Genomic DNA, 26,473 nt, shown 5'->3' on the forward strand with positions numbered 1-26,473 from the left:
CCCTTTCCTCCGCGGCTCTCCGGCGCAGCAGACCAGCAGCTCTGGCGGCGCGCTCAGACCAGCCGGACCTGCACACAACCACTGGACGCGCTGCTGTTTTTATTTATACTTTTTTATTCTTTTTTAATTTCTTTATTTGGCTTTCTCCTTCCCAGGTGAGTGTCAGATTTTTTTTAATGTCTACTTTATTGCCTCATTTTAAGGTAAATGTGAACTCAGATGAACTTCATTGCTTATGCGTCTGTAAAGCCTGATTCATTCACTCACTTTTGGTGCTGAAATCCTATTTTCTCTAATTCATTGATGCATAAATATATTTCTTTCTGGATATGTCTTAAACTTGTGTTTAAATTCACATTTAAAATACCTGATTTCACTGCTTTGGTATGTTGGGATTAATTATTAGACCCCCTCCATATCACAAACCCAACAGATTAGGTTTAGGTTTAGATAAAGCAGTTTTATATTAAAACATGGCTGTTAATGTTCAATCGGTCTCACTTTCCAAGATTTAACTAAACCTGCTGGCATATTTATATGTAACAGAAGCAGCAATATGTCATCTTTATTGCCAAACTGGGGGGAAGTATACAGCAGAGCTTTGGTTGTGCCTTGTAATTACACAACTTGTGAAACATAAGCCATCAATTTCCCGCCGGTATATCTGAATGACATTACTCTGAGTTAAAGTGTCTGGTTTAAGTGTTTTGATTATGGAAACAACAAATCCAACAATGGTCATCTGACCCTATAGACCTCTATCTGAAACAGCACAGATGCTCACTGAACCCTGCTCTAAACAAACATGCAGAGATCAATATAAACCCTGTCTGATGTAATGATGACTACATAAAATCCAATAATAAATCATGCAGGGAGGAATCCAAACCTCCTTGCTGGAGATCCGTGTCCTGCCTGACTTTTTCATGTTTAGCTGGCTCTATAATTCCCGTAATCTCCCCTGGTAGGCGTCCACTTTGTCTTACTTGAGCACATGCTTTGATACCGCCAACATGGTCTCTTCCAGGATGCAGAAGCAGATGGTTAGCACATGTATGTAATATGTTTCCAATCTTACAACCATGATTTACACTAATTGTACAGTGCTTGTTGATGACATAAACAAGTACAGCAAGGCATTTCCTGTGCTATTTTCTGTTTTTCCACCTGAGGTCCTAACATTCCTCTGAGGGGGGAATCCTCATATAAAGCCAGCCAACGTGAAAACAGTCCTTCATGAACCCTGGCTGGTGTGTTAGTTTTCACACGGCAGCACTCTACTGGGATTTTTTTCTTTCTTTCTTTGGCCACACAACGTGATGTTTGGAAACCTTTGACATCACTCGTTGCCGTCAGCAAATGGTCACAGTTCAGTCATTTGTCAACAACCTGCAACCCCCCTGTTAACGGCTGCAACGTGTTTTTAAAGGATTCAAACTCACATTTTGGTCCTGACAGATATTGAGGCACCAAAACTGACACTTAAAACATTGTACTACTGTATAATGTCATAAAATCAACCAATATAAGGGTATAAACCAGAAATAAGCAATAATTGATTTTTCCTTGTTTTTAAAACAGACAAGTAATTAAAGCATATTAAAGAGGACATTTTATATTGGAATCGGTTGAATGTGTGGCAGATTAATAACTGTGCATTATCTGCATGAACAGGGGGTAGTACTGGTGCCTCGAGCAGACAGTTAGCAACCAGACCAGAAATGTGAATCCGACTGTTCTTTGTGAGTGTAATGTTTCTTAAGTAAGAAACTGCTTTCTTTAAAACTGATCCATTAATACTAACAATACACTAGAAAAGGTAACAGTAAACTAGATCCACAGTTGGCTCTGTCTAGGAAATAAACAGCAAAGCAGACGAGCTCTGAGCTGGTTTTCATGCCAAAAGGGATGAAAAGATATCACATAAAGTTAGGCGTTGGTATAACAAATACTGCAAAACTGGAGGATAGACATAGAATGAAGTAGAAGGATAAGAAGTAGACCCTATGTCCTCCAGCAGCCTAAGTCTATAGCAGCATAGCTATGGAAAAGTAGCTCCTGATAACCTGAGCCATTTTGACGAACTAAAACTGGTTGTTGGTTCCACAGGAGAGGAGCCTGATTGAAAAGCCTGTTCCCATTCAACTTTTAAAGATTTTAGGAATCACTAATCCTGTAGATTGAGAGCGATTTGCTCCTGTTAGAACAAGGTACAATCAGATCTCTGATACAAGATGGAGATAAGTTATTTAGAGCTTTATACATGATTTGACAGGAAACCAATGAAAGAAGCTGAAATAGGAGAAATGTATATGTGTGAGAAATTTTCATCAGAACTGTGGCTGCAGCATTTTGGATAAGCTGAAGGATTTTATCTACAGATCAGCATTTAGGGCTAACATGATTCTAAATTTACTGTAGACTGGCTCATATAGCTTTAGTGGTGCAACCGACAGTTGTTGATCACTACAGTGTGGTGCAGTGAAACCCTTACAAGTTCTGTACGACAGATTATGTGGATACAATTGAGACTTGTACACAATCCACTAACAAAATTACTTACTTTGTCTGATAAGTCTGGTTACTGATAATTTATTCAGTTTTTTTTTAATAGTTCTATTTTATTATCCAAAGATTTCTAGCAATATTGAGTTTACTTGCAACCAGGAGGATTTCAGAAACAAAAGATGTCAAGACAAATACAACCTTGCCGCAGATTTGTGTAGTCAACATGGATTAAAAGACATCCAAGATTTACTGAACATTTTAGACTTTACTTGAAAAGTTCAATGTTCCTCTTCAAACAAATTGGAGTTGTTCTGCTAACATAAGTTTGAAATGATTGTATCAGAAGTTTAGTGGCCAACTAAAAATAAATCTGATAGAAAAAAGAGGATTTAAATATTACTTTCCACATTTAGATGAATTTTCTAAGAAAAAATGATCACAATTTGATATTTCCTGAGGTTCCCCTAAGTATTGCAGAAAGTTGTTTAAGAAATCAAACAATACCTTTTTCAGCACTCTTCAGGATTTTTACATTTTCTTGATACTGCAAGTTATTTTAAATTTTGTTTGGATTTTATGTCCCCACAGCATGATGCTGCTACTGCCATGTTTCATAATGGTATTTCTTCATACTTACATACCTTCTAAAGGTGATCATTTACACTGTATTTCATTAGGTTTATCTGTGTAAAAGGCTCCATACCTCTGTGGTATAGCAAGCTAAGTTTAAATCTTTGATCCCAGGTTCGAGACCTGGATGTGTCAGAGGGGACTCTGCCAAGTCTGTGTGAAAGTTGTAATGCTTTGCTGAGGCGTCTGAGTGGCAGCTGAAAGAACTCAGTCATTCAGTCATTTCTTTTTCTTCTTCCTGGGGCCCAGAGCATATCCTAATGGAAATTTAAGAGTTTGAAATTATCACTTTTTAAAAAAGATTACTTGGCTTTATTTACAGTAGGCAGACAGCTGAATCAAACATAAGCGTTTGAGCAACCAGCTCTACCAGTACGCCATGTGTTCCCCTAAACTTTCCTTAATATCTGAACAGGAGAGATAACTAAAACCCTAGAACTGTAACATGCAAGAAAGAATGAAAAATAAGGCAAGGAAAAATAGGGCTGCCAGCTCCAGCAAGCACAGGAATTAAAGCAGTACAGGGTTTGGATACTTTTTGGAGGCATGTGAGCGTTTTTTCGGCTGAGGAGGAAGTGTAGCCCTGTTTATCTTGGATTCAGACCGAGTTAGAATGGTGAAAATAGGAACTTAAGTGAGAGTGAAGTTGTGGCCCTGAAAAGCATAGCCTTATCGTGTATGTTTGTTCACCTGGTTAGTGAGTAACAGAGGAGGGGGAGGGAGCGGAGGACCTGCATTAGATTATGAAAACATTAGCAAACCTAGGTGGAAAACCTCCAGAGATACATATGTGTTTTCATTGAAGAAGTTAGAAGAAATACTGAAGGCTTATTTAATGGTAAAGGAGGGCAAAGAGAGAGAGAGTGAATGAATTTGATATAGAGACCAGAAAGATCCCAAACATGGTTTCAATCTGTTCTGATGGTGGCGGAGGGTCGCACTCCACTGAATGATGCTCTGCTCAGGAATGTCTTCATGCAAACTCAGCACACACGGCTCCTTTTAGACTGTGGTTACTCTGGTTTACTTCTAACTAAACCATCTCAAGTAGACCATATGACACAGGAACGTTGGTCTGGGTCTCTGAAATAAGAGCTTATAAATAAGAGATAAATAAGAGATAAATAAGAGAGAAAAACCGGACAACAGCTTTTTGTTTTTTGATCTTTAGATTACTTCTTTACTTCATTTACATTAATCTATTTTTTTTGCTTTTAGATATAAAGATAAACTTGAAATATGTGTTAGTTTCAAAATTTGACTAGCTTTTTCAACACAAGACTGAGGAAAATTAATATCTATCCTTTTTGTTTCCTTGTTGGACAACTGATCAACAGCAGTGAAAATATACAAGTTTTAAGAAAGATCTTCTGATTCCCTGCTTCATCAAATCTGTCCTATATGTTGGTTTCTCTGAAAAAAGACCACAGTCTCATTCCGCCACTGCCATGCTTAATAATGTGTTAATCAGTATTGGAAAAGACAAATCTTCATTTTTTTTTTCTTCATTTTTTGATCAGTATTGGATAACTAAAAAAAAAAAAAAGGGAAAAATCTTCATTTTTTGATTAGTATTGGATAACTAAAAAAAAAAAAAGGAAAAATCTTCATTTTTTCAACTGGGTTAAATTTGAAGTGGTCAAGAAAAATAATTAGTTTCTTATTTTATAGTTTGTATCTGTTTGTTGTTATGTTATTAATAAAAAATAAATAAATAAAAAAAAACGTGACCCAATATCATGTCAAAAAAATTCACATTATGTTTTCATTCAGTGTTTATGTCTGTCAGCAACAAAATAAATAAAGAAAGTAGAAAAACTTTGCCAGCTTGTGATAGTTTGACTTTAAGTCTAAAATGTAAAGTTTTAATTTTCTCATCTTTAAAATTATTTACATTTAGACTTTTTTCCTATTCAGTCGGATTTTCCTTGTTTTGTGCAAACCCTGTTCTTTAAACCAACAACGTTATTCAAGTAGGTTCGATCTTTGAGTGTTTGTCCTCTGACAGAAACCTGTAATGGTGAGAAGGAGGACCAAGATGGTAGCCAACAAGCTCTGTCTACAGGGATAATGGGAAAGACTCGGGATTAGGGGATAATCCAGGTTCCTGCTGTCAAACCGCCCCCTACTTTTCTTATATCTAATACAAAGAGAGACAAGCTGTCTTTGAGATTGAAATGTTAAATGTACTAATTTTTAAATCTAAAACATTTTTTTATATATTTCAGGGCATTTTGAGTAAAAATATTTATGGTTTTGTGTAGCATAGATGAAGGAAACAGCTCAGAAAGGAGGAAAGAAGAAGACTGGATGTGTCGCTCATTTAACTCCTTCTTCTACCTCATGAGAGGAGTTATTCCTGCTGTGCCGTGGCTGAAGGTCTTTTAATAGGATTAATCAGAAATCCTGCCTGTTTATTCCATGAGTAAATTAGGATGCAAGTTTTAAATTAAAATAATAGAAAAATACTTTTTTTCTAATAAGAAAAGTTGCTTGTTGATCCAGTAAAGTTAATGGGAACATTCCCAGGGTCCCTGAGGCCCTTGATGTTTCAGACTGAAGATCACACCTCAGTATACCCTTCCCCTACATTCCTCTCTGACCCTGAGTATGGCTCAGGCACAGTATTCAGTATGTTTCTTTCAAGTTTCTTCTCCTTCTGCTCCCCGACGTCCCTCTTAAAACGGCTGCCAGGAGAAGTGGAGCGTAGGGCCCAGGACTGCGGTTAGCGGCAAATTAGAGGGGCTGCCTTGGACCTGATGCAATCCTCGCTGTCATGACCCATAGCAGGTCATTAATGAAGCCAGACAAAGCTTCGCATGTGTGGGAGGCTATTTAGCTGCTGCTGCGAAAAGCTTTTAAACAGAAACAGAGTGCATTTTTATTTAATCTGGGGACATTTCCAGTTGGTAGATAAACAGAAATATATCTTATCAAGAAGATTATATTAAGAAACTGGGACAGTGGTTTCCTTTATTTTTACATTTTTATTAATATTTAAACAACGAATATCAAGTGTAAAGCCAGCAATACCTCTCCACTCTGTTAGTATTTCCTAAGGTTAATAAAGTTATTAAATCGATAGTGTTATTATTAGAAAACTACAATTGTGTCTCTGGGTTGGGGGAAAGGTGTGGCAGTGGAAATGGAGGATTCAAGGGTGGATACCAGGACTAAAGAGCTCCGCCGTCCCCTAAGTGGAGATTGACTTTAGGCAAAGAAAAAACTGAAAAGTAAATACAAATATTTATCCAACATTTAGCCTATGCCTGTGACTGTCTGTGGATACAGAGTTTCCTCATCTCTTAAAAAAGTTCAACAAACACTACTTCTGTTACACATGGGCTATATATAATAGGCTATATGCACAGCTCCTCTACTTCCTGAAATTTAACCTGCTCCTTTGTTTTTTGTCTTTCATTATTGGACAGGCTGATTAAACCCAGTGTATCTTGCTGGTTACTGGGGTCCTTTTCTTTTTAGCCCTCTTCTGACCTTTGCCTGAATAACTCCTGCAATTTCTTTTTCTTCTCTTTAACAGTTTTTTCCATCAGAGACATAATATAATCAACCGCTTCCAAAAACATCAGAAATTAATGTTAAAATAAAATCTATGTTTCACACAGCGACTGGAAGTAGGTTATTATTAGATTAGATATTTGGGTTATCTTAGTATAATCTCATCATACATATTATTATTATTATTGTCTCACTTGATAAATACAAAAAATCCTAATTACTACAATTAGGGATGCACGATATAATCGGCCCCCTATCGGTATCGGCCTGTATCGGCCTTAAAACTGAATATCGGACATCGGCCACCCCACCGATATTTAACCCGATATTTGATCAGCTTCTGAGTTTCTAAAGTCTAAAAAAAAAAAAATACTACTTCTTCTTCTTTTTCAAAAACTTCTTTTTTACAGACTTAAAAACTTCTAAAGACGAGGGAAAAAATATTGATACATTAAAATATCACAATATCTTCATATGCTGATATATTGCCATTTAAAAACACCATATCAATCTCTTTTACTAATGAAATATTGCTATATGTCATCGTTATGCTACGAAATCCCCCGAAAACTCACGAAATTTTGCCATATTTTTATATGTTGATATATTGAGCGGTATCGATCTATTTTACTAACAAAATCTCACAAGAATTTGCAAAATATCACAAGAGTTTGTAACAGAACAATGAAATTTCATGAGATTTTGAAAGTAAAATAGATGGATACCGCGTTTTTAAAAATCAATTTGATATCAGCACATGGAAATATATTTGAATATATAATTTTTCAAAGTGTCAGAAATGGATAACAAAACTGCTATTTTCAATGACTACTTATTTTTGTCCAGCTTTAACGTCGGTATCGATATCAGTTTTCGGCTACATGAGTTTTAAAATATCGGCATATCGGCCAAAATCCCAATATCGTGCATCCCTAACTACAATATTTGGAACAATAAGAAAAATAAACTGAATAAATTAGCATTAAACAGGTGGTTATCTCTTCCTCCATCATTCTCAGTTCATGCAGATCTTGTCTCATTAAGTTTCCTGTTACTGATTCATCAGTAACTACATATTTCCAAACTAAGTAGTTGAAACACACAACTAAGCCTGAAAGTCTGTGCTCATAAATCACAACCATAAATCAGCAAAGCAACTTATAATAACTAACTGTCTGAAGACATAAACTAAAGGTCACCAATCAGTTCTAAAACATCTTTAGACAGACCCGTGATGATCCCTGAAGAACCACGGTACCTGATTAGCACCTTACAAGGATTTTTCAATCATTCTGCAATATTTTATCTAAATCTTTTTCTCCTGTAAGCTGTAACCAGTGGTCTTGATTTACTTTTTGTTGATTAAATTGGATTATGTGACATTTTGGGTTCTAATCTTTAGTAAAAAAAATAAAAATAAAAAAAGAGAAATCATAGCCCTATTTGTTTTTTTTTTAGCTGTGCATGAACCAAACATGTATCACAAGGATGAGCCCAATCCAAATCAAATAAATTGATTAACATACATAAATAACACAGGGCAGCTCGCCATCAGTAGTGACCAGTTGTGATAACAAACTTCTGCTTCTTCCTTCATTTTTAAAGTGGTGCGCTCTGTTCCCCTTCTTTACATTAACAGCAGCGCAACTAATTATTGTACCACCTCTTTCCACTGTTCAACATGCTCACACCCTCTTTCTACCGTGATGATTTCAATTACTCTTCTGGAATACAAAAAATATCAAATAGACTAATTTAGTTTTGGTATGGGAAAAAAACTGGAATAATTTTATCTACAGAAGTCAGTAGGGTTGGTATAGATAGATGAACTATGGTAATACTACAGTATAACCAGGGGACGGTGGGTGATAGACCCTTTGGTATCTGAACGATGTAAAATTTTACTCAAATATCTGCAAAATATATATATTTTTCATTTAAAAAAATGAAAAACATGTTTTATAGCTGTAAGTACTGTTTAAGTGAAGAACTTAAAGTGAAAAGCAACAAACAGAAATAAATCTTTGCCTGATTTTTCCTGTTTACAGCAGATAGCATCTACTGGAAGTTAGAAAAGAAGCCATTTTAGATGTGAAGTAGTCACTGAAAAATATTTCAAATACTTTGTGGTTCATGTGTGGACTGTTTTTTTTCCCACAGGGTGAACTGGTTTAGATATAGTTTAGTATCAATTTTAATAATCTAAAAAACCTAAATCATGATAGTTTGTGCTAGTTCCACAAAACAAGTCTAATACATTTAAATGTGTTTCCCTCACAGTGTTAGTAGCAACTTCCAACTATTAAGATCAATCTGGCAATACCTTTTTTGAAAAATAAGTGATAAATCTAGCACTGTTTTCTGGTTTTACTAAAGACTTAAAGGCCCTAAAACAATATGTTGTTTCCACACTTCTCAATGAGCTGCAGGTGTTGCCTTAGACTGAGCTCGCTTTGCCTCCCATCTGCAACGAGATCTCGTCCCCATCAAGAGTTTGAAATTAATCATGCAGTCATAAAAAACTGCTGCTGGAAGATCCCCTGTTAGTCAAGACAGAATGTAACTCTAATATATTCATCTGAAATTGATAGCTGCATGGGCTGCATTCTGTTTTAGATTCCTATAACAAGGTCTTTCTGCATGGAGTTTGCATGCTCTCCCTAAGCATGCGTGGGTTCTCTCCTGGTACTCCAGCTTCTCCCACATTCCAAAAACAAGGCTGTTAGGTTGATTGGCTTCTCTAAATTGTCCTTATGTGTGAGTTTGTGTGTGCATGGTTGCATGTTTTTGTGTTGCGCTGCAACAGACTGGCGACCTTTCCAGGGTGTACCCTGCCTCTCGCCCATAGACTAGAGAGATGGGTACCAGCCCCCCATAACCCTTGACAGGCGCGGGAGAAAATTGTTGGATGGATTAATATAGCCCCAATATTATTGCCTGATTTTGCTCCATTTATATCAATAATCTAGTACAAAATGCAGCCAGCTGCAGCAGAAAATTAAAAAATATACAATTTAAAACTGATAAAAAAACAAGTAACTATTGAAAAATTAAGGGGATTGGTTATCTTTTGGTGATTGATATATATGGTTTTGCTTCCATTTTTGCACGAAGTGCTTTAACTGTAAATTTGTATATAAACCAACCAAAGTTCCCCTAACACGCATGGAGAACGGACTCATTTGAGAAACACATAAAAAAGTTAAAAGGAGAATAAAGGCATCAGATTAATCGGATGTAAATTACTACATCAATAAACCACAATCCTACAGCGATTTTTTTTGGCTCTATCCTCCCAACATTAGGCTGTTTTGGATGTTTCTGAAATCTGACATAAGGACTGAACAGCAGCAGCAATTCTAATCGGGAATCTTTTATCATCTCCTGCTATCTAACTTTGCCTGTTTCTAAGCAAATCTTCATATGTTGAAAGAGGCCTGGCCCGCTAGTTTAAACTTCTGAAAGTCCCCTCGGTAAAATGTGAACTCTGTACAGCCGACATGTTAGACACAACAGGAAGAATGGGAGAAGAAAGTCCGCCCTTTTTTTGGATCAGAGGCAGCTTCTGGTTTGCTCCACAGAGGAGGGACCGGGGTCTATATTTAGCCGGTCCCACACCAGCGGACACATGGAACGTGGAATCCTAAAAACCTCTGGGAAAGATTTAAGGAGAAAAATGCTCAATTTTTCAGCAACTTTTATTATTATAAAGTTTTGTTAAATATCAGTTTATTACTGTAAAAGTTATTTGCTCCCATTATTCTAACACTAAATAAAACAAATCCTGAGCTTCAAGGTTTAACACATATTTCTTTCCCTGTTTTTCAGTAATAGATGTCGCCACAGTGAAACATCAGAGCCAATTCGGCTGGACACAGGTCTGTTTCTAAGCTGCTGAAAACAAAGCCGAAGCCTGGATCGATCCGCTGAGCCCGACCGCTCTCCAATAGGATCGACTGCATCCAGGAACCCAACTGCATCGTGCTCTCCTCAATTTCTGCCTCTTTAATCTGTTCAGTAATGCAAACAATCAAGCCACAAAGCGTGGGACAGAGTTTAGCTTGTACATAACAAACAGAGTTAATAATCCAGTGAAAATCTGGAACTGCCTTTTAATCTTGCAAATAAAAAAAGTGCAAAGTTTCCGAGCCTTAATTTTGGAGCTCTGTTTGGGATCAGAGAAACATTTTGCCGATATATTAATTGGATTTTACTTCATTCAGGCTTTGTGATCATGAATCTCCAGGAGAAGCTGTCAGGCCTTAAAGGGCTGGTCTCACACTCCCACAGCAGGCGGCGTTATAAAGGGGACCTGACGGTGGACATGATCAGCCCTCCCCTGGGAGACTTCCGCCACACCATGCATGTTGGACGTGGAGGTGATGTCTTTGGGGACACCTCCTTTCTGAGCAACCACGGTGGGACGTCCAATGGGAACAATGGGGAGACGGATTCGGTCTCCTCACCTGACAACAAGATCGGCGCCTTCTTCTCCAGGACGCTTCGTCACATCAGGCGAGGCTCAGACAACCGACCCCGAGAGGGAGCAAAGGATCTGTCCCCGCCGCCTCCTGCTGTTTCTCCCATCATCAAGAACGCCATCTCCCTCCCCAGGCTGGACATAGACATGCCCAATGGGAGTCCCACCACCAAAGTGCTCTTCCCTAGTTCAACACCAGATGAACAGAAAAGCTCTTACGGTGAGTATAAAAACCTGGTATGTTTGCATACACAGTTGATCCAATAACATTTGAACAGAGCTGTAAAAATTTTTACGCCCCATCAGACAAAGATATGCAACTATAAAGACAAACTTTTACAGATAAAAAGAATGCAATGTGTCATATTTAAATATCTAAATCCTCTCACACACAGACAGCTCAGTCAGGGTCTCTGTTATTAGAGCAAACGCTGCTGATTATGAGCAGTGGTGATTCATGAGGACATCTGGGACAAATCTGTCTCCGGATGACTGAGCAGCTGAGTTTCACTGTGGCGTTCTTTTCCATTATGTTCAGAGTTAAATGCCGTTTAACTCATCTGACCTTCGACTTTTTTACTTTTATCAACAGTGTTGCAGTTTAATTTGAAGGAAAAACAACTGAAGTTGAGCCTTGGGACAATTTTTGGATTTACTGCCGCTCCTCTCCTAATCCCAAAATAGAAGAGCAAAAACAGATGATGTCATGTGAGCTTTCCAGTAAAGATAAATGGGGTGTGCAGTAATCCTGAGATGTTTGCAGAATCAAAACTTGTTCCAATAGGGTTGAACAGAGTCAATGTGGAAACAAAGTGTTTCTAATGTAGAAATCATCAAAATCCTGTTTATGTCAAAGGTAATCTGAGAAATTACAGAATGTGGTTAAGAAATTTTGATTCCATTCATTAAAGCAGTGTTTCACAAACTTTTATGACTTGTGTGCCCCTTTGGGCATTTTGTCTTACCATGAGAAACCCCCTCAGTCAAAATTATGCTGAACACATTATGTATATACATTATTTTTACTTAATCTTTTAATTTAAGCTTTTAATTCTTAGGCATTTAAATATTTCCATCTCAAATAAAAGGCAACAGCTACAAGTATGTTGCCTGGAAGTTACTAAGGCATAAAAATAAATACAAAATAAAATCCTATTTTAAACCTTTAGTTATAAAACTGGAGCTCCTCAGAGTAACTCCTTTGTTATATTTAAACTTTATGAATTGGGAAAAAAAAAGAGAACAAAAATTTTAGTTAGACTGACTTACTTAGTTGTAGTTTTTTTTTTATCAAGACACCTGAGCTGCTTTAATGAGCTCCAATAGCTCAATGTGAAAAACAGCTGATCCAAGGCTGTTTTCTACATCCAGTCTGTTCCTCTACCTGGTTTGGATGTGTGCCAAAGCTGAAAGTGAACTAAAACATATAAGAAGAACTTACTATTTGGTTGATAAAAGCATGTATTAAATTTTAATTGGTTCCTTACAAAGAAAAACAGATCCCAACACTATCTTATTGCCTAGGAAATAAAATATTTTCATGTATCCCTTGCAATGCACTTGTGGACCACTAGGGGTACGAGTACCCCTGGGAATCACTGCAACAAAGCCGGGCGTACACTGTGTGATTTTTTTCAATCGTTGCACGCAGTTGCTGCTCACAGCTCACGATTTATGTTCGGCCCGACGCTCTGAAGCAATCTACCTGCTCACACTGTATGACTAAAAACCCCGTCGGACTCAGCTCCGCAGTGAGATGAAGCTGCTCTTTAGCTCTCTATCCTGAAGCCAAATAAATAGAAGGGGGATATTAAGCTCACTATAGTGAAATGCGCTGCCTTGTCAATTTGTGCAATTTTGTGCTGGAATTCCTAAAAAGAAAAGGCAACGACGTATTTGAAAAAAGACATGGCTAAACAAACGTGGCTACTACAGTATGTCAATTTAACAGACAGAACTGCATTTCACTCATTGCATCCCTGCCACGCTGCTGTGTTTACATCTGAGAGGAAGAAGAAAAAGAAGAATCCTTGAAAATGGCACAGTGTACGCCGGCCTTAAAAGAACAAAACATCTTTAATAAATCAACCTGGCCAAATGTGAGAAAGCAGTCGCCCCTTAACTCTGACAGTATATTTGGTTGTAATTAGGTGGCAGCTTCAGCAACTGCCATCAGGTGTTTCTAATAATTGCCAATGAGACACTGGGATTCCCACTCAGTTTTGGTAAATTAAGGGAATTCAGACACATTCTACATCTAAAAATGTAGTCTTAAAGTCTTAAAGATGTAGTGAAGGATTCTCTTTTTCCGGGTGGATCATCAAAATAAGTGGTCCTCCTAATTGTCAATCATTCTGCTGATATGTTTACGTAAGGCCATCCTACATGCTTTTCACCAGTTACTTATATTTTTCTGTGCATGCACACTTTCAGGTGCACGTATATTTGTGGTGACCTACGGTTTCAGCCAGTCATTGAAGCTCACCTTTTTCACCGCGGTTCTTTGAAAATGGCTGAGGGTTGTAATAGAAAAAAATTCTACAAAGTGTATGAGAAAAAAAGGCCTCAGAGGATAGTAGTCAGTTGTAACTCTGGTCTTAGACCTGTGATTCCGAGCTCCTACCTCCTGTTCCTAGCTTTCGTCCTTTAACTTTATGTGGCATCATCAACAATAAGAAAACCAGTTCCTCCAAACTGCTGTGCCAAATCCAGAAAGCCTTCAGCTCTACTGATGTCTTTACAGACCGAAGCATACATGGATTGTAGTAGTCAAACTGGGTCTACAGACTTCAGCAAAAGGACTACAAAACACAGAAGTTAACAAATGTCGAGAATGGCTGAAGCTCTTCAGTTTAAATATAGAGGAAAAAAAGAATTTCTGTTAAACTCTGGGAGGTGGGCTTTTCCTACGTATTCCTATGTCATGCAAAGGATTGTGGGTCATCTGTATAACTCCTAGAAGCAGCTAGGGGCATCAAGAGGTCCCTATGCTAAGTGAACTCTTGATAGGAAGCATCATGCTCCCCTGCTTACCTCCATCTTTACTGCCAGCACTGCTTCTTTGTATCATTCAGATCAAGCAAAAGTGTTGAATGATTCAATTTTACCTTAGCTGAGGCTGTAAGACCTGCAGAGCTTCAGATATTGTTCAGGGATTCTCAGACATTTATATAAATATCTTAGTCTAATTCATGTTGCTCTGCATGTTCTGTTTATGTTATTTTATGGCTCTACAGGACCTGAAGGGATTGAAAAACATGAATAATCACAGTTATTTCTCAATTTAAAAAAATTAATATTTACCTAAGGGGCCCGTTTGGTTTGGATGATTCAAACACTTAACAAATATAATCATTAATTAGAAATATTTTTGGTTAGAACTCAGGTAATTTCTTTTTGGTATTGCATAATTTGTATTAACTGATTCACTAAAGTGCAGCAAAAACACAAAACATTTTAACTGCCCTGTTTTACATAAACCTTTCCTTTACTTTGAAGAGGTTTTCACTCCCTTTCAGCTTTTTAATGCCCATGTAAAACCAAATATTCCATAGTTTCTGTTTGCCTCTCACATAAAGTCCTCAACAGTACCTTGAAGTTTTTGGTTTAAATATGAAAACAAGTGAAACAGCTCAAGTAATGGCAAATAGCGTCAACAAGGCAAAGTATTTTCATTTAAGATGGGTTGGAAAGCAGATCTTTTCGGCCTCGGAAAGAATCAAGCCGGTGGTTTTTCTTTTGCTTTCAGGCTTTATGCTAAGTGAGGCAAATCTTCTCTTGGCTGCAGTTTCCCAGTCAGAGAAAAATAGCTCATGGCTTCATGATGCCACAGATCTACGAAGGCCAAAAGAAATAGTTCAGCCCATGCTTGGTATGAAGGCTGCCATAGATTCACCACCAGTTCCTGTGTGCTGAACTGAATGAGGTTGTTATCTTGACTGAATCAATTTAATCACAAAAAGCGAGTCTGCATGATCCAAATATCAGCTCAAACTGGCTGAGAGTCAGAAAAATCAACTCTAACAAAATGTGGTAACCATTATGGGGTTAGTGTTGGCTCCATAACACGGCCAGGGGCCCAGAGGGTTTTAGATTCAGATGTTTACTTGCCGTTTTGTGCCATACAGTATATTCTTAAGTCAGCCAAAGCAGATATACAGAGCAGGTATCTGATCGTAACATGCCTTTTTATCATCCAACCGCATCCATCACCTTTTTTTTTTTTTTACCACCTTTCTTTTACAGTTTCTTCTTAAAATGTGTAGAATCTGTTCCATTTGGATGAAATCAGACACCTTGTGACTTTTGGCCCCGTAGGGCCGCTGTTCAGCAGCCGTAAATTAATCACTTGGGTCTTGAATGATGTGTGTGTTTGTGCTCCTGTTTTGGCATCAGAGTGGGGACGGGTTTTCCCTTTTCACCATCAGAGTGAGGACTGTTTGTACCACAGAAGGAATTTTGCTGGTCCTTGTTTCCTTTTCTGCTAATGATGACGTTTAGGACTAAGGTGTGAGTTTAACTTAGGGTCAGGTTTGCATTGTTAATGGTTAGGTTTGAAGTTAGGACATAGAAAGGGTTGAAAAGTGACTGAATGTCAGCAACTGTCAACACGTGGTCCTCACTACATATAGCAAGATGAAAATGTGTGTGTCATGGTTGCTGGTTTGGGGGATCTGGGGGGTTTAAAGCAGATAACTCATGATGGGTTAGTTACAGGCCTGATCCAGGAAAGGTTTATGCTGCCCCCTGCTGGAACTGCAGGTTAGTCTCCTGCTGTTACAGCTTGAGGATGTAAGTACATCTGATAACTTAAATGTTTTGCCTGAAGAATAAAATTCAACTTCTGGCATTTAAGGTATACCAAAAACCCATCCAATTTTTTTTTACATAGTTTATTTCAGAGTTTTGATGTAAGTCAACTGGAACTCGCCTGTAGTTATTTTAAGACATTTCGCCTCTCATCTATAAGGTCTTTTCAACTCTGGAATTGGCTGGAAGGAGAACCTTATTAACAAGGTTAACAGGGCCTTTTAAGGTATCTAATTAGACGTTTAGGGTCACTAATAGGACAATGTGGAGAGTGTATTCGGGGCTTTGTCACCAAACGCTTCAAATGTGTCTCTTAGGATGCTGTGTGAGTTGTTTTTAGTCTGTAGTCCCAAGGTATAAACTGCTGAAAACGCACCTAGGGAGACGATTCAGGGCTGCAGTTGTCAGAGAGATGAAACCAGAGGCCGGCTTCTCTGTTTAGTGGTTTGTTTGCCTTAACATAGATGCCCTCTTTTACTCCTCTCTCACACAACCTGCTCTTTCGGCCAAAATAAGGATATTGCTGTCGTCAAACAGAATACAAAAATGAAACGCTGATTCTCTGTGTACTGTAGTAGTGTCCAGACATTTTACCAAAAAAAAAAATAAAAATTGCAAATATGCAAAACTGATCTTAGTTTTCAAACAATGAAGTTGGGTTGAGTTTTTTCTAAGGAAATCAAGCAGTTTGCATTGACTTACAGAATTCACAACTCCTGGATGAGCAGGTAGCAACAGTTGACAACTGCCTTACCCTGTGTTGTTGACTTTGCTGCAGTCCTTCGTACCAATCATGCACGTAGCAACAATGGAAAGGAAAACTCCCCTTTAACTGTAAGAAACCTGCAGCAGGCCCCGGCGCAGTGTCAGCAGCATTCTGCCATATTCTGAGGCTTCGTCTTCTGATTAAGCTGGTTCACTTTGTGGTTTTAAACCTTGCAACACTGCTTATACCATAAGAACTTTTTCACATTTTATCAAGTTACAGCTATTTACCCCTCAGGGTTTCATTGGAATTATATAGAAAACACAAAGTAGAACAGATAATGAATGAAAAAAAAAAATTATGAAGGTTTGCACCAAACAATTTACAAGATATGGTGCAGATTTGTTTCCTGCCTGTCAGTGTAAAAAATTTGATTGTTTAGTATCTTTAAGGGTTGGGTCAGAACTTTTTAGAGCTGGGTCTTCAGGACATGATCTGTTTTACAAGTGTTTTCCTAAATTAAAGGGGAAAAAGGTATGTAAATAAAGATGCACTGCTGTGAAAAAGGGCTATATGAGATGAAAACATAGGTTTCACAGTTTTTCTGTTCATATTCTTGTTGTTATTAATATTGAATCGCCTCTACGATTTTTAACTGAAATCATTGAGGTTCATTTTTTTTATTTTCCATTTACACTGCCCCTCTATGTCATGTGGTTTTAGAGAATCTGACCATACATTGCGAGCTGGATCTAGGTTTTTACTTTGACTAGGCCACCCCTAAAGAATGCTCTGATCTAAACTATACCCGTCAGAGTGATTTATTAAGAAGTGACTTCTGAAGGTTTCGGGATATCTTAGTAACAGGCGCAGTTTAAAAAGAAAAGTCCGTTTTTTTTTAGCTTTTAATTTGAATTAAATGTTTAAAAATATTGGATCATATTCCTTCAACTGCTACTTTGTGTTTCTCCATCACATCCTTCAAAAATACTGTAAAAAATGCACTAGATGAAACATGTTCAGTTGATGGTCTTTGTCTGTTGTTCAGGTCTGGCATCTGGATTTGTCACCCTGCCTCGCCTGTCCCGTTCGGAGCGCCAGCAGCCATCCATCTCCTCTCCCACTTCCTGCTCCCTCAACATTCACCGTGGCTCCCTGACAGATCCATCCGATGCCATCTTGTCCACCAGCACTCCCTCTGTTGTGACCTCCGAACCCAATCAGACGACCCACACCGCATACTCCGACTCCCTCAGCTCCCTGGACACCTTTACCTTTGACCTTGGCCCATCCCTCCTGAGCGAGGTGTTCAGCCTGATCGACGGCGGCTCAGATGAGCACGTTCCCACGTGGGAGGAGGAGTCGGCACGTGGGCCTGCCAGCGATGGGTCGGAAATGGGTTCAGCTACTATTTCCTATGTGGATTCCTTACTGAGGGAGGACTGCGGTGGCAGGAAGAGTCCACATGAGCATGAAGAGGAAAGCGTGGTGAGGGGATTCTCTGGGAAAGTTCCAGATGTGTTGTTGGGTTCTCCTGAGCGAGTGGGGATAAGGATGGAGAGCGAGCGGTTTCAGAGTGCTACCGACGTGCTAGCACGCCACTACGGCGTCAGCCTCCTAAAAGGACAGAACAAGATGGAGGCTGGAGAATCAGAGATCCAGAGTCCAGACAAAAAGAAAATATCCTACAGTTTCATGGACGATGAGGATGAAATCAAAGTCTGACAGGGGGGAAAAAATCCTTTAATTGGGTAAATCATTCCCTTTTAAAACCAATCCAGTTTATAAATATTGGCACAAACCGGTTTTGCAAACAGAAACACAGATCCAGTGTTCTTAAAGTTCAGTTCTCCATTTCTAATGAAACCCTTCCCCAAGTATGGCTGAATGGAAAACAGAAACCCTGCAAGAATTCAAGGATTTTAAAACAGAAAGAAAGAGGAGACGTAGAAAATCAGAGGTGTGCCAAAGAAAGTAGCCTAGATCACCTTCGGGGGGAGGGGAGGAGGGTCTGAAAGTGGAAGTTAAAAAGCCTTCCATTCGCTTGGTTCCCCTCACACTTCCTCTTCTGCTAAAGAAACATCATCTGAGTAAGACTACATGATGATAGCCCAGAGGGGAAGTCTGAAAAGGAGATTTTAACCGTACTGCAACCCAATAAACTGTTGCCGACTTTTTACTCAGGAATAAAACCGGAGCAGAAAAAAGGGAACAGAAGTAATTAGCAATAAATTTTTATTTTAAATTGTGCAGGAATCTCCTGAACCAGATCTGAACGATTACACTACAGGGGCTTAGGAAATAGGAACTCCAGTCACATTGCACATTGTGTTGTATCTGTTTTTTTATGTGAAAAACACAAAGAGACGCATAATTGACTCTTAAAAGCAAGTGATGGGGCTCAGTTTTATTTAGGAATGCCAGATGAGATGGGTTGGGATGTGAATGCATGCCTCACTTTTAAAAATTTACTTTTTTCAGGCTGGAAAATCATTCAGTTTCCTTCCCTACCATAATTATGCAGAAACCTCTGCAGTTTAGTCACATGGACACCAAATAAAACATAGTTTGAGGTCATGAATGTGTCTGCAAGGCACTGAGGAGACTGAAGCATGTTTCTTTAACGCTGAAAATGTTAAAATATATATATAAATATATAAAAACCATGTGCACCTTCTTTTATTTTTATTAAGAAGTCCTGTATTGCCTTTTGCAGATGTTTTCTTTTGTTCTTTATCATACCTGTACATGAAGATATTACCTGATCTTTGATTATGTACTTTACAGTATGAGCACCTGCAGTGCACAGTGCAGTTTTTGCCCGTACCCAGAAACAGTTATAAAAATGTTTATATGAATGGACAATAAAGACATTTTTTAATTAGATTTGCATTCATTTACATTATTTTAGACATATAAAGCTGGATGGTTGCAATTGCTACCTTTTACATCAGCATCTTTGTTTTTGACAACAACAAGAAAGCAGTTCAGTGCATCCATAGTGACTCTGACCATTAGGAAATAAAAAATAAGAAGAAATGAATAAATAAATGACTTGTTACAACAAAAGAGGGATACAATTTAAAAAAATTAAGTAAGCTACCAAAAATGTACTTAAAATTGCAATTTTACGAAAAAGTGGGAGTGTCCACAGCATGTGCAGCAAAGGTGAAGAAGAAGATAAGACTGCGCCGCTCACTGAGCCACAGAGGGAAGCTGTTTTGGCTGTGAGGGTGGAGGAAGTGGGGGAGGACAGTTCGGAGCTCTGACCCCGGGCTTTTTCGGTGGAGGCTTTTTGGCGGTAGTAGGCAGAGCACGTGGTGCAGGCATTGGCTCAGGCATCGGCGTGGTGTCTGCTGCAGCTGTGGTTGGAGGGGGAGGGGCTTGAGCCCTAGAAGCTGCTGGGGGTTTTACTTTGGAGAACTGGACCGCCACCTGCTCATTGGGGTGTGTGGATTTGATTGGGTTGAAAGTTCTCTTTGCTGTTTAAGAACAATAGAAAAATAAAACAAAAATTAGCTCCCAGAAGTTCTGTTGTACTCTTGTGCAAATAAATTGCAAAAAGTAATTAAAGAAGAGGTAAATAAACTCAAAAGCTGGAACATGAGAAGTGTCAACAACTAAAAAATAATTTCATTAAACTCGAAACATTCAAATGAACCGGTTTGGATGTAATTCTAGTTTCAGTCAAACCTCAATTGTGTGACACGGGGGCGGAAGGGTGATGATTGGGGCTCGTTTTACAGCCACAGGATCGAGTTGGTTTTAAGTGGGACAGGAAAGTGATACCACGCATAGCGACACATCTACCAGTACACATTAAGAGTGAAGAAAAAAACTATTCCATCTGATATTATTACCATTTCAAAAGCTCAGGATACATTTTCATCTACAATTTAATTTAAATAGAAAAGCAGCCTATTAAAGACATTTAGAATTAATCATACTTGCATAATTAATTGCATCTATGTGTACAATATGTTTAAGGGATACAGAACCACAGAAGCATCAGCTCAATTTTAATAAATAATGTCTTTCTTAACCATAAATTAGGATTTTTAGGGAGATTTTAGAGCGAAATCTGTTTACAAAAAATGTTTCTCTCTAGTCAACGTGACACATGGACCTTGATCTGCTGTCATTTCGGTCACTGATGTAACAGACTTCCTGTTTCCTGTCTACATCCTGGTTGTTTGAACAAGATCAGTTTATTTATTTTTTCCTTCTCTTGCCGCTACCTCGATTTTATTAGACTGGTAAGTAATAGAAACTAGTAACCAAGAAGATGGGTCAGAGGTAAGTTTCTGTTTGTAAGGAAAATAAAACTAACTGGCCCTTTATGTGAACATGAACTATTTGTCTGCTGGTTAAAAAAAGCATATATGAAGACGTTTCAATCAGTAGGTCTTTAAATAAATGCTGCATTTTAATCAGGCCAGTCGGACCTCTCAGAACCACCTTCACTTACGTTTATAAGGTGATCCTATCGTCAAAACCACCTTAGGGGAGTCAGGGGGTGCCTCCAGAATTGGCTCCAGTTGGACCTGATCCAAGCTCTGCCTTTGGGTGGGGTTCCTTATCTGGGCAGCTGGGTTTGGTGCCGGCACTGTCGCTCTGGGAGGAGGGGATGGAATCTGGCTAAACATGGAGCTGGAGCCAGAGGAAGAAGTGGGAGCTGGAACTGTGCTGGACTCGGATGTGGACGAACTGCTGGAGGCTGTGTTCTGATTGGCTGCCGTCTCAGAAGCAGGGCCTCCCCATGAGGTGACGCCGCTGCGGCTGCTCACAGAACCAGATTTAGGCCTGAAGAAGCCACCAGAGTCCTGAAAGGGTGTGCTGATGGAAGAAAAACACTCAGGGTTGGAAACTCGTCATGGTGGGAATCTCTCAGTTGACTGTCATATAGATATATTATATATAGATCAGTAGATAAATAAATATAGAGAGATATTATCTAAGATGCAAATAATCATAATAATGAATACAGTCTCATATTTATGCACTGCTAGTCTTCAACAGGCTCTGGGCATCACTCTGGGTGGAGTTTCTCATTTTATCTGGTTGGTTCCTGTTACTAACGCATCTTTTTAAGCACAATACATGCATTTTATCACAGAGCGGAGCTCAGTTCACCTCCAGAAGTTCATTGTTAGCTGGTTTTATGTTTTGGACCTATTCTGATAAGCTGAGCCAATGTGAATGTGGAGGTAGCCTTCTTTCCACATTGTCTTATCCACAATGAGACAGTTCTCCATGCAGACATATGACCCCACAGCATCATACCACCACTACCATGTCAAAAAGCTGTTATAACTTCCTTAACCCCACCTCTGATCATTGTCTCCCCTCTTAGTCCTACTGGTGTCTCTCAGGTCATGTCAGGGTTGACCTTTCAAACCCATCCTGTTGATAGTTTGGATCAGACAGTTGAAACTTGAACACAGTCAGATTTTTCAACTGGACACAGATCCCTAAATTGCTTTATAAGCAGGCAAACCAGACTAATACAGAACTTAGTGGCCCAGTATACACATGAATTAATGTGTATTTAATAATAATAATAAGCCTATTGGTGAATTAAAGACAATCCACGGTGCCTGTAACCAGTACCTGTTTGTTTTGGAGAGCGGTAGGTGATGGGAGGAGCAGGAGGATGTTGATGAAGAGGAAGACGCTGTTCTTATCAGTAAATCCTTCTCAGGGAAGAACGACTGGGCAGCAGGAGCTGGTACATCTGGGACTTCAGGTAACTCAGGGATCTCAAAGCAAACAGCTGATAACAAAAGGAGGATATAATACAACCAGATAATTAGATTTTAGATCTTTTACAGTATCACAAACTCATCTGAGTTTCTTATTTTCAACAGCAATCAGTCGCACAACCTTCATGCATGCTGAAGGAAATCTATACGGCATCTAAATCTGTGGTTTAACTTTGACCCGCCGATTTAGCTGTGGTTTGAGTTTGTAGGGCAACCGTTGCAGTGCCTTACAGAGAGGGTGCAGCAGCAACAATAGAAGCATGAACTGTTCAAAATGTCTTTCCTTCCAATCAAACACAAAATTTTGCTGCAAAAAAAAAAAAGATTTCCTCTACAGTCCTTAAAATAAATGTGTAGAAATGAAACTACAGGAAGTATTCAGTAAATATTTAAACCAGCAGATTAAAAATCTTAAATGTACATGTTGTTGCTCACTGAGTTTTCTTGAATATAATTCTGGCTTAAATACATTTAAAAATGAACTGAGAAATAAAGGTGGTAATAAGGAAATAACTGAGCTTAAGAATAGTACCTAATTTGTCACTTTGCAAAGTCAGTGGCAAAGGTTTCTGTTTTATCTATTCTGATATCATGTCTGTTCAATCTAAACACTTAAAGCACATCTTGTTTCAATCCTTCAGTTTTATCTGCTGTTACCTTCTGGAAAGAGACTGGAGCTGTACTGAATTAGAGGCTCAATGACTGTCACCACCTGGACTGAAGAGGCTGAAGCCATGTCAAACAGAGCAGCTTCCCTGATGATGAAAGCAGATCAACAAGAGTTTATAACGCATAATAATGAAGATTTAAGGCAGAAAACATAAGAATCTTGAACATATGGCACATAAACAACATTTCCTGAGTTTAACTGTCTGAAATGATGAAAAAAAAAATTGAATTCTTCATTATAGTCCAACTTTTTTAGGTGTATTTTTTAATTTAAAACACACTTTTCTGATATAAAAGAGACTTTTAAAACACATCTTAAAAACTGGAAATGCTCTTCTGTATATGGATAATAACATAGCCCATCTAATAGGACATTAACAAGATTTTTTTTCTTCTTTGAAACAAAAAAGGAATGAAGGAAATATGCAGTCTATAAATGGCGACAGAAAAATGATGAAGTGTGCACATTGCTGTAAAAATAATTTATTCAGGAAATATTATTTAGCTCTATGGTAAACGACTGATGAAATTCGTCTTGCCAACGAGCCATTTTTCAGTTAAAATGATTAAGCTAAATGTAAGGGGACAAGTTATAATGGACTGTGAGGACATCTGAGACACCTTGAACACTTTGTTTTTGTAATTACAAGAAATATATTGCTCAGTTTTTATCTTGAACGGTCTAATTATAAGTTTATAGGTGTAGTACCGTCGCAGAAGGGGACATTTGATCAGCTCAGGCACAAAGGGTAGCCTAGCATCCTAAGTATTGGTGGTGTTAGGCTGCAGGGGGACACATGGCAAGGCAAGGCAAATTTATTTGCATAGCACAATTCAGTATAAAGACAATGCAAAGTGCTTTACATGATTAAAATATAGGAAAATAAAATAGAATCAAAGCAAAAAATGCAGAAACAAAAAAGAACATTAAAAACAGTTGGACTAAAGAAAATTTAAAAGTTGAACTAATGATGTTTCATTTGAACTGTTTAACTGGAACAGTCGAAGGCAATCCTAAACAAATGTGTTTTTAGTCTTGATTTAAAGGAACTCAGGCTTTCCGCACTTTTACAGTTTTCTGGAAGTTTGTTCCAGATAAGTGGAGCATAGGAACTAAATGCTGCTTCTCCATGTTTAGTTCTGGTTCTAGGTATGCAGAGCAGGCTGGAGCCAGAAGACCTGAGTGGTCTGAAGGGTTGATACACTGATAGCAAGTTTGTGACGTATTTAGGCGCTAAGCTATTCAGAGATTTATAGAATAACATAAGTATTTTAAAGTCCATTCTCTGAGATACAGGGAGTCAGTGTTGAACTAGGGTGATGTCTTCTGGGGTGTGACATTCAATAATGAACCAATCTCTCCAAATAATCTTTCTGCATGCTTAACAATTTAAGTCCGCCTCAGAGGCAGCTGATTTCTTTCTCTGTGTCTGAGCTAAATTAGTTATAATGTTTGGTAGCGCCTGCAGCCTCAGTTTATGTCGGCTTTTTCCTAATTTCCCTGAAATGCTAAAACATTTCTGTTTTAACTGGTGGGCATCCTTTGAGCATGAAATAAACTGACGGAGGAGGTCATCACAGAAACCTTAGCTCATTACGCACCCTTCAGCCCGCGGCCATAGCAGGTTTGGCCCCAAGACGATGGCGATGTTACTGGGCGTCATCTTATTTATGGCCTGTTGCTCAGACAACAGGGAAAGGAACTGAACCAGGTACCTGGACAATAAGAAGGGATGGTTGAATAGAAGGAAACACAGGAATCTTCGTAGGGTGAAGAGATGCTCTGCTTGGCAATGAGCTTTAAAATGAGATGAACTATAATCCTTATTGTATTAAGCTGTACAACTGAATCATATTAACTCAATGTTTTGCACTGTTTTTCATTATATTCTTTTAAATAGTGGGTTTGCTGTCATTTAATTTGGCAAACTTAATATGCTTTAAACTGATATTTTGCTCAAAATAAATTGATATAGACAGTTTTTGTCTTTTTTAACAATAACCCAGGAGATGACCTGAGTGAACCACAAAGTAACATGAATTCAGGACAGTTAGCGTCCTTAGTTTGGATTCTGGGATTCTAGGTGCAGCTGCTGTTGAACCAAAAACAAAGATCTAACTAAAATGTTCACATGCTGATTTTTTAAGGTATATTTACAGTTACAACACTATTACTGGTAGAGTTGTTTTCACTATAAAAAACAAAAATGTAATTACCTGAGATCAGATGGTGAAAACTCAGCTAAGCTAGGTGTTTCCAATGTAACCCATGAAATGAGTTGCAGTTATGGGCATGGTGAGCACACACCTTAGATTGTTGTAGTTTTCAGGCGGTAGTTTCTGCAGCAGCTCCCTGAACTTCTCCAGTTTCACTGTCGGGTCTTTTTCTCTGTGAAGGTCGGAAGCAGATAAAGAAACTGAAGGCAGTACATAAACTCAGTATTGAAGGTTTTGATTTTAGTGATGTCAAATTTAATAACTATTTTTTGTTTGTTTGTTTTTAGAAATTTCCCATCTAACTTCCATCTTCTAGTGCTTTATAAAGGAAATAAATCATTAACGACGTCAATAAAGAACAAGTTAAAAAGTTAGATCAAAATACTAACCTTGTTACTTAACTTTTACAATCTCCATTTAAATTATAAATTAAATGCATATGACTAAATAATTTTTGAGGCACCAATTTAAAATAGATGAGCATAACTGTTTGCTTTTGTTTGTGCAAGAAGGTAACTGAGGATCTGGATTATCTGATTTAAAAAAAAATCTGATATAGTATATACCGACCAGTATTTATTCATTTAGAGAATATAACTATGATAAATTTAAAGTTTAGTTGTTTATTTTTCTATCTGTGAGAAACTTAGTGACATTGGTATCAATAATGTTTTTCTATCGGTCAAATATTATAGACATAATTGTTGAATCTTTAAAAAAAACCTACATTTCATTAATTTGAAGAAGGATTTCATTTTGTTTCATAAGCTTTGTGCTTTGTTAAATCTAAAAATGCATACAGGCTGACCTCTTCTATAAATAACACAAACCCCATTAAGTGTTTTGCTCTTTTTTCCTGTAGTGTTGGTATTCTTTTTACTGTTTTGTTAGTTTTTTTAAAATAAATTTTTGTGTGTTTTGTCTCTTATTTGTACGTTCATTACACATAATGTACAAATCCTTGTACCTTTTTTTGTTTTTAACACGTTTTCTTGATACTAATAAACAGAAAAAGATGCAGCTATAATTGAATACACACCCTGCAGCTGTAAACCAATCATTGTACAGTTCAAAGGTCATCAGGGGTTCAGGAAGCTCTCGAAGGTAACACTTCAATGCACCTGTCAATGAAATCAAAGAACAGCTTCAATAAAAAACATTTGTTTTTATTCA

General features: G+C 38.1%; 2 protein-coding genes across 2 annotated transcripts in view; one reads left to right on the top strand and one right to left on the bottom strand.

Moving 5' to 3' along the window:
* On the top strand, positions 1-19,536 carry cdc42ep1a (CDC42 effector protein (Rho GTPase binding) 1a). Its single transcript, XM_038301026.1, has 3 exons — positions 1-155; positions 10,486-11,357; positions 17,701-19,536. Exons 2-3 carry the CDS (start codon positions 10,892-10,894, stop codon positions 18,375-18,377), a joined length of 1,143 nt encoding a protein of 380 aa, XP_038156954.1. The 5' UTR covers positions 1-155; positions 10,486-10,891; the 3' UTR covers positions 18,378-19,536.
* sh3bp1 (SH3-domain binding protein 1) overlaps positions 19,507-26,473 on the bottom strand; it is a 22,096-nt gene continuing 15,129 nt past the window's right edge. Inside the window, exons 12-18 of the mRNA XM_038301025.1 lie at positions 26,340-26,421; positions 25,392-25,472; positions 24,686-24,799; positions 23,072-23,169; positions 22,263-22,425; positions 21,121-21,488; positions 19,507-20,134 (exon numbers count right to left, since the gene is read on the bottom strand). Coding sequence (XP_038156953.1) covers positions 19,848-20,134; positions 21,121-21,488; positions 22,263-22,425; positions 23,072-23,169; positions 24,686-24,799; positions 25,392-25,472; positions 26,340-26,421 — 1,193 coding nt within the window. The 3' untranslated portion in view covers positions 19,507-19,847. The remainder of the gene's footprint in view (positions 20,135-21,120; positions 21,489-22,262; positions 22,426-23,071; positions 23,170-24,685; positions 24,800-25,391; positions 25,473-26,339; positions 26,422-26,473) is intronic.

This window comes from Cyprinodon tularosa, unplaced genomic scaffold (assembly GCF_016077235.1).
Source record: "Cyprinodon tularosa strain WSP-4 unplaced genomic scaffold, ASM1607723v1 ctg46, whole genome shotgun sequence".
NCBI lineage: Eukaryota > Metazoa > Chordata > Actinopteri > Cyprinodontiformes > Cyprinodontidae > Cyprinodon > Cyprinodon tularosa.

What these genes read in the sequence shown, in the direction of transcription:
- cdc42ep1a (XM_038301026.1), top strand. Translation starts at nt 10,892, where the DNA reads ATGAATCTCCAGGAGAAGCTGTCAGGCCTTAAAGGGCTGGTCTCACAC. An exon ending in TGAACAGAAAAGCTCTTACG is followed by an intron (nt 11,358 to 17,700) that starts GTGAGTATAAAA and finishes TCTGTTGTTCAG; the next exon opens with GTCTGGCATCTGGATTTGTC.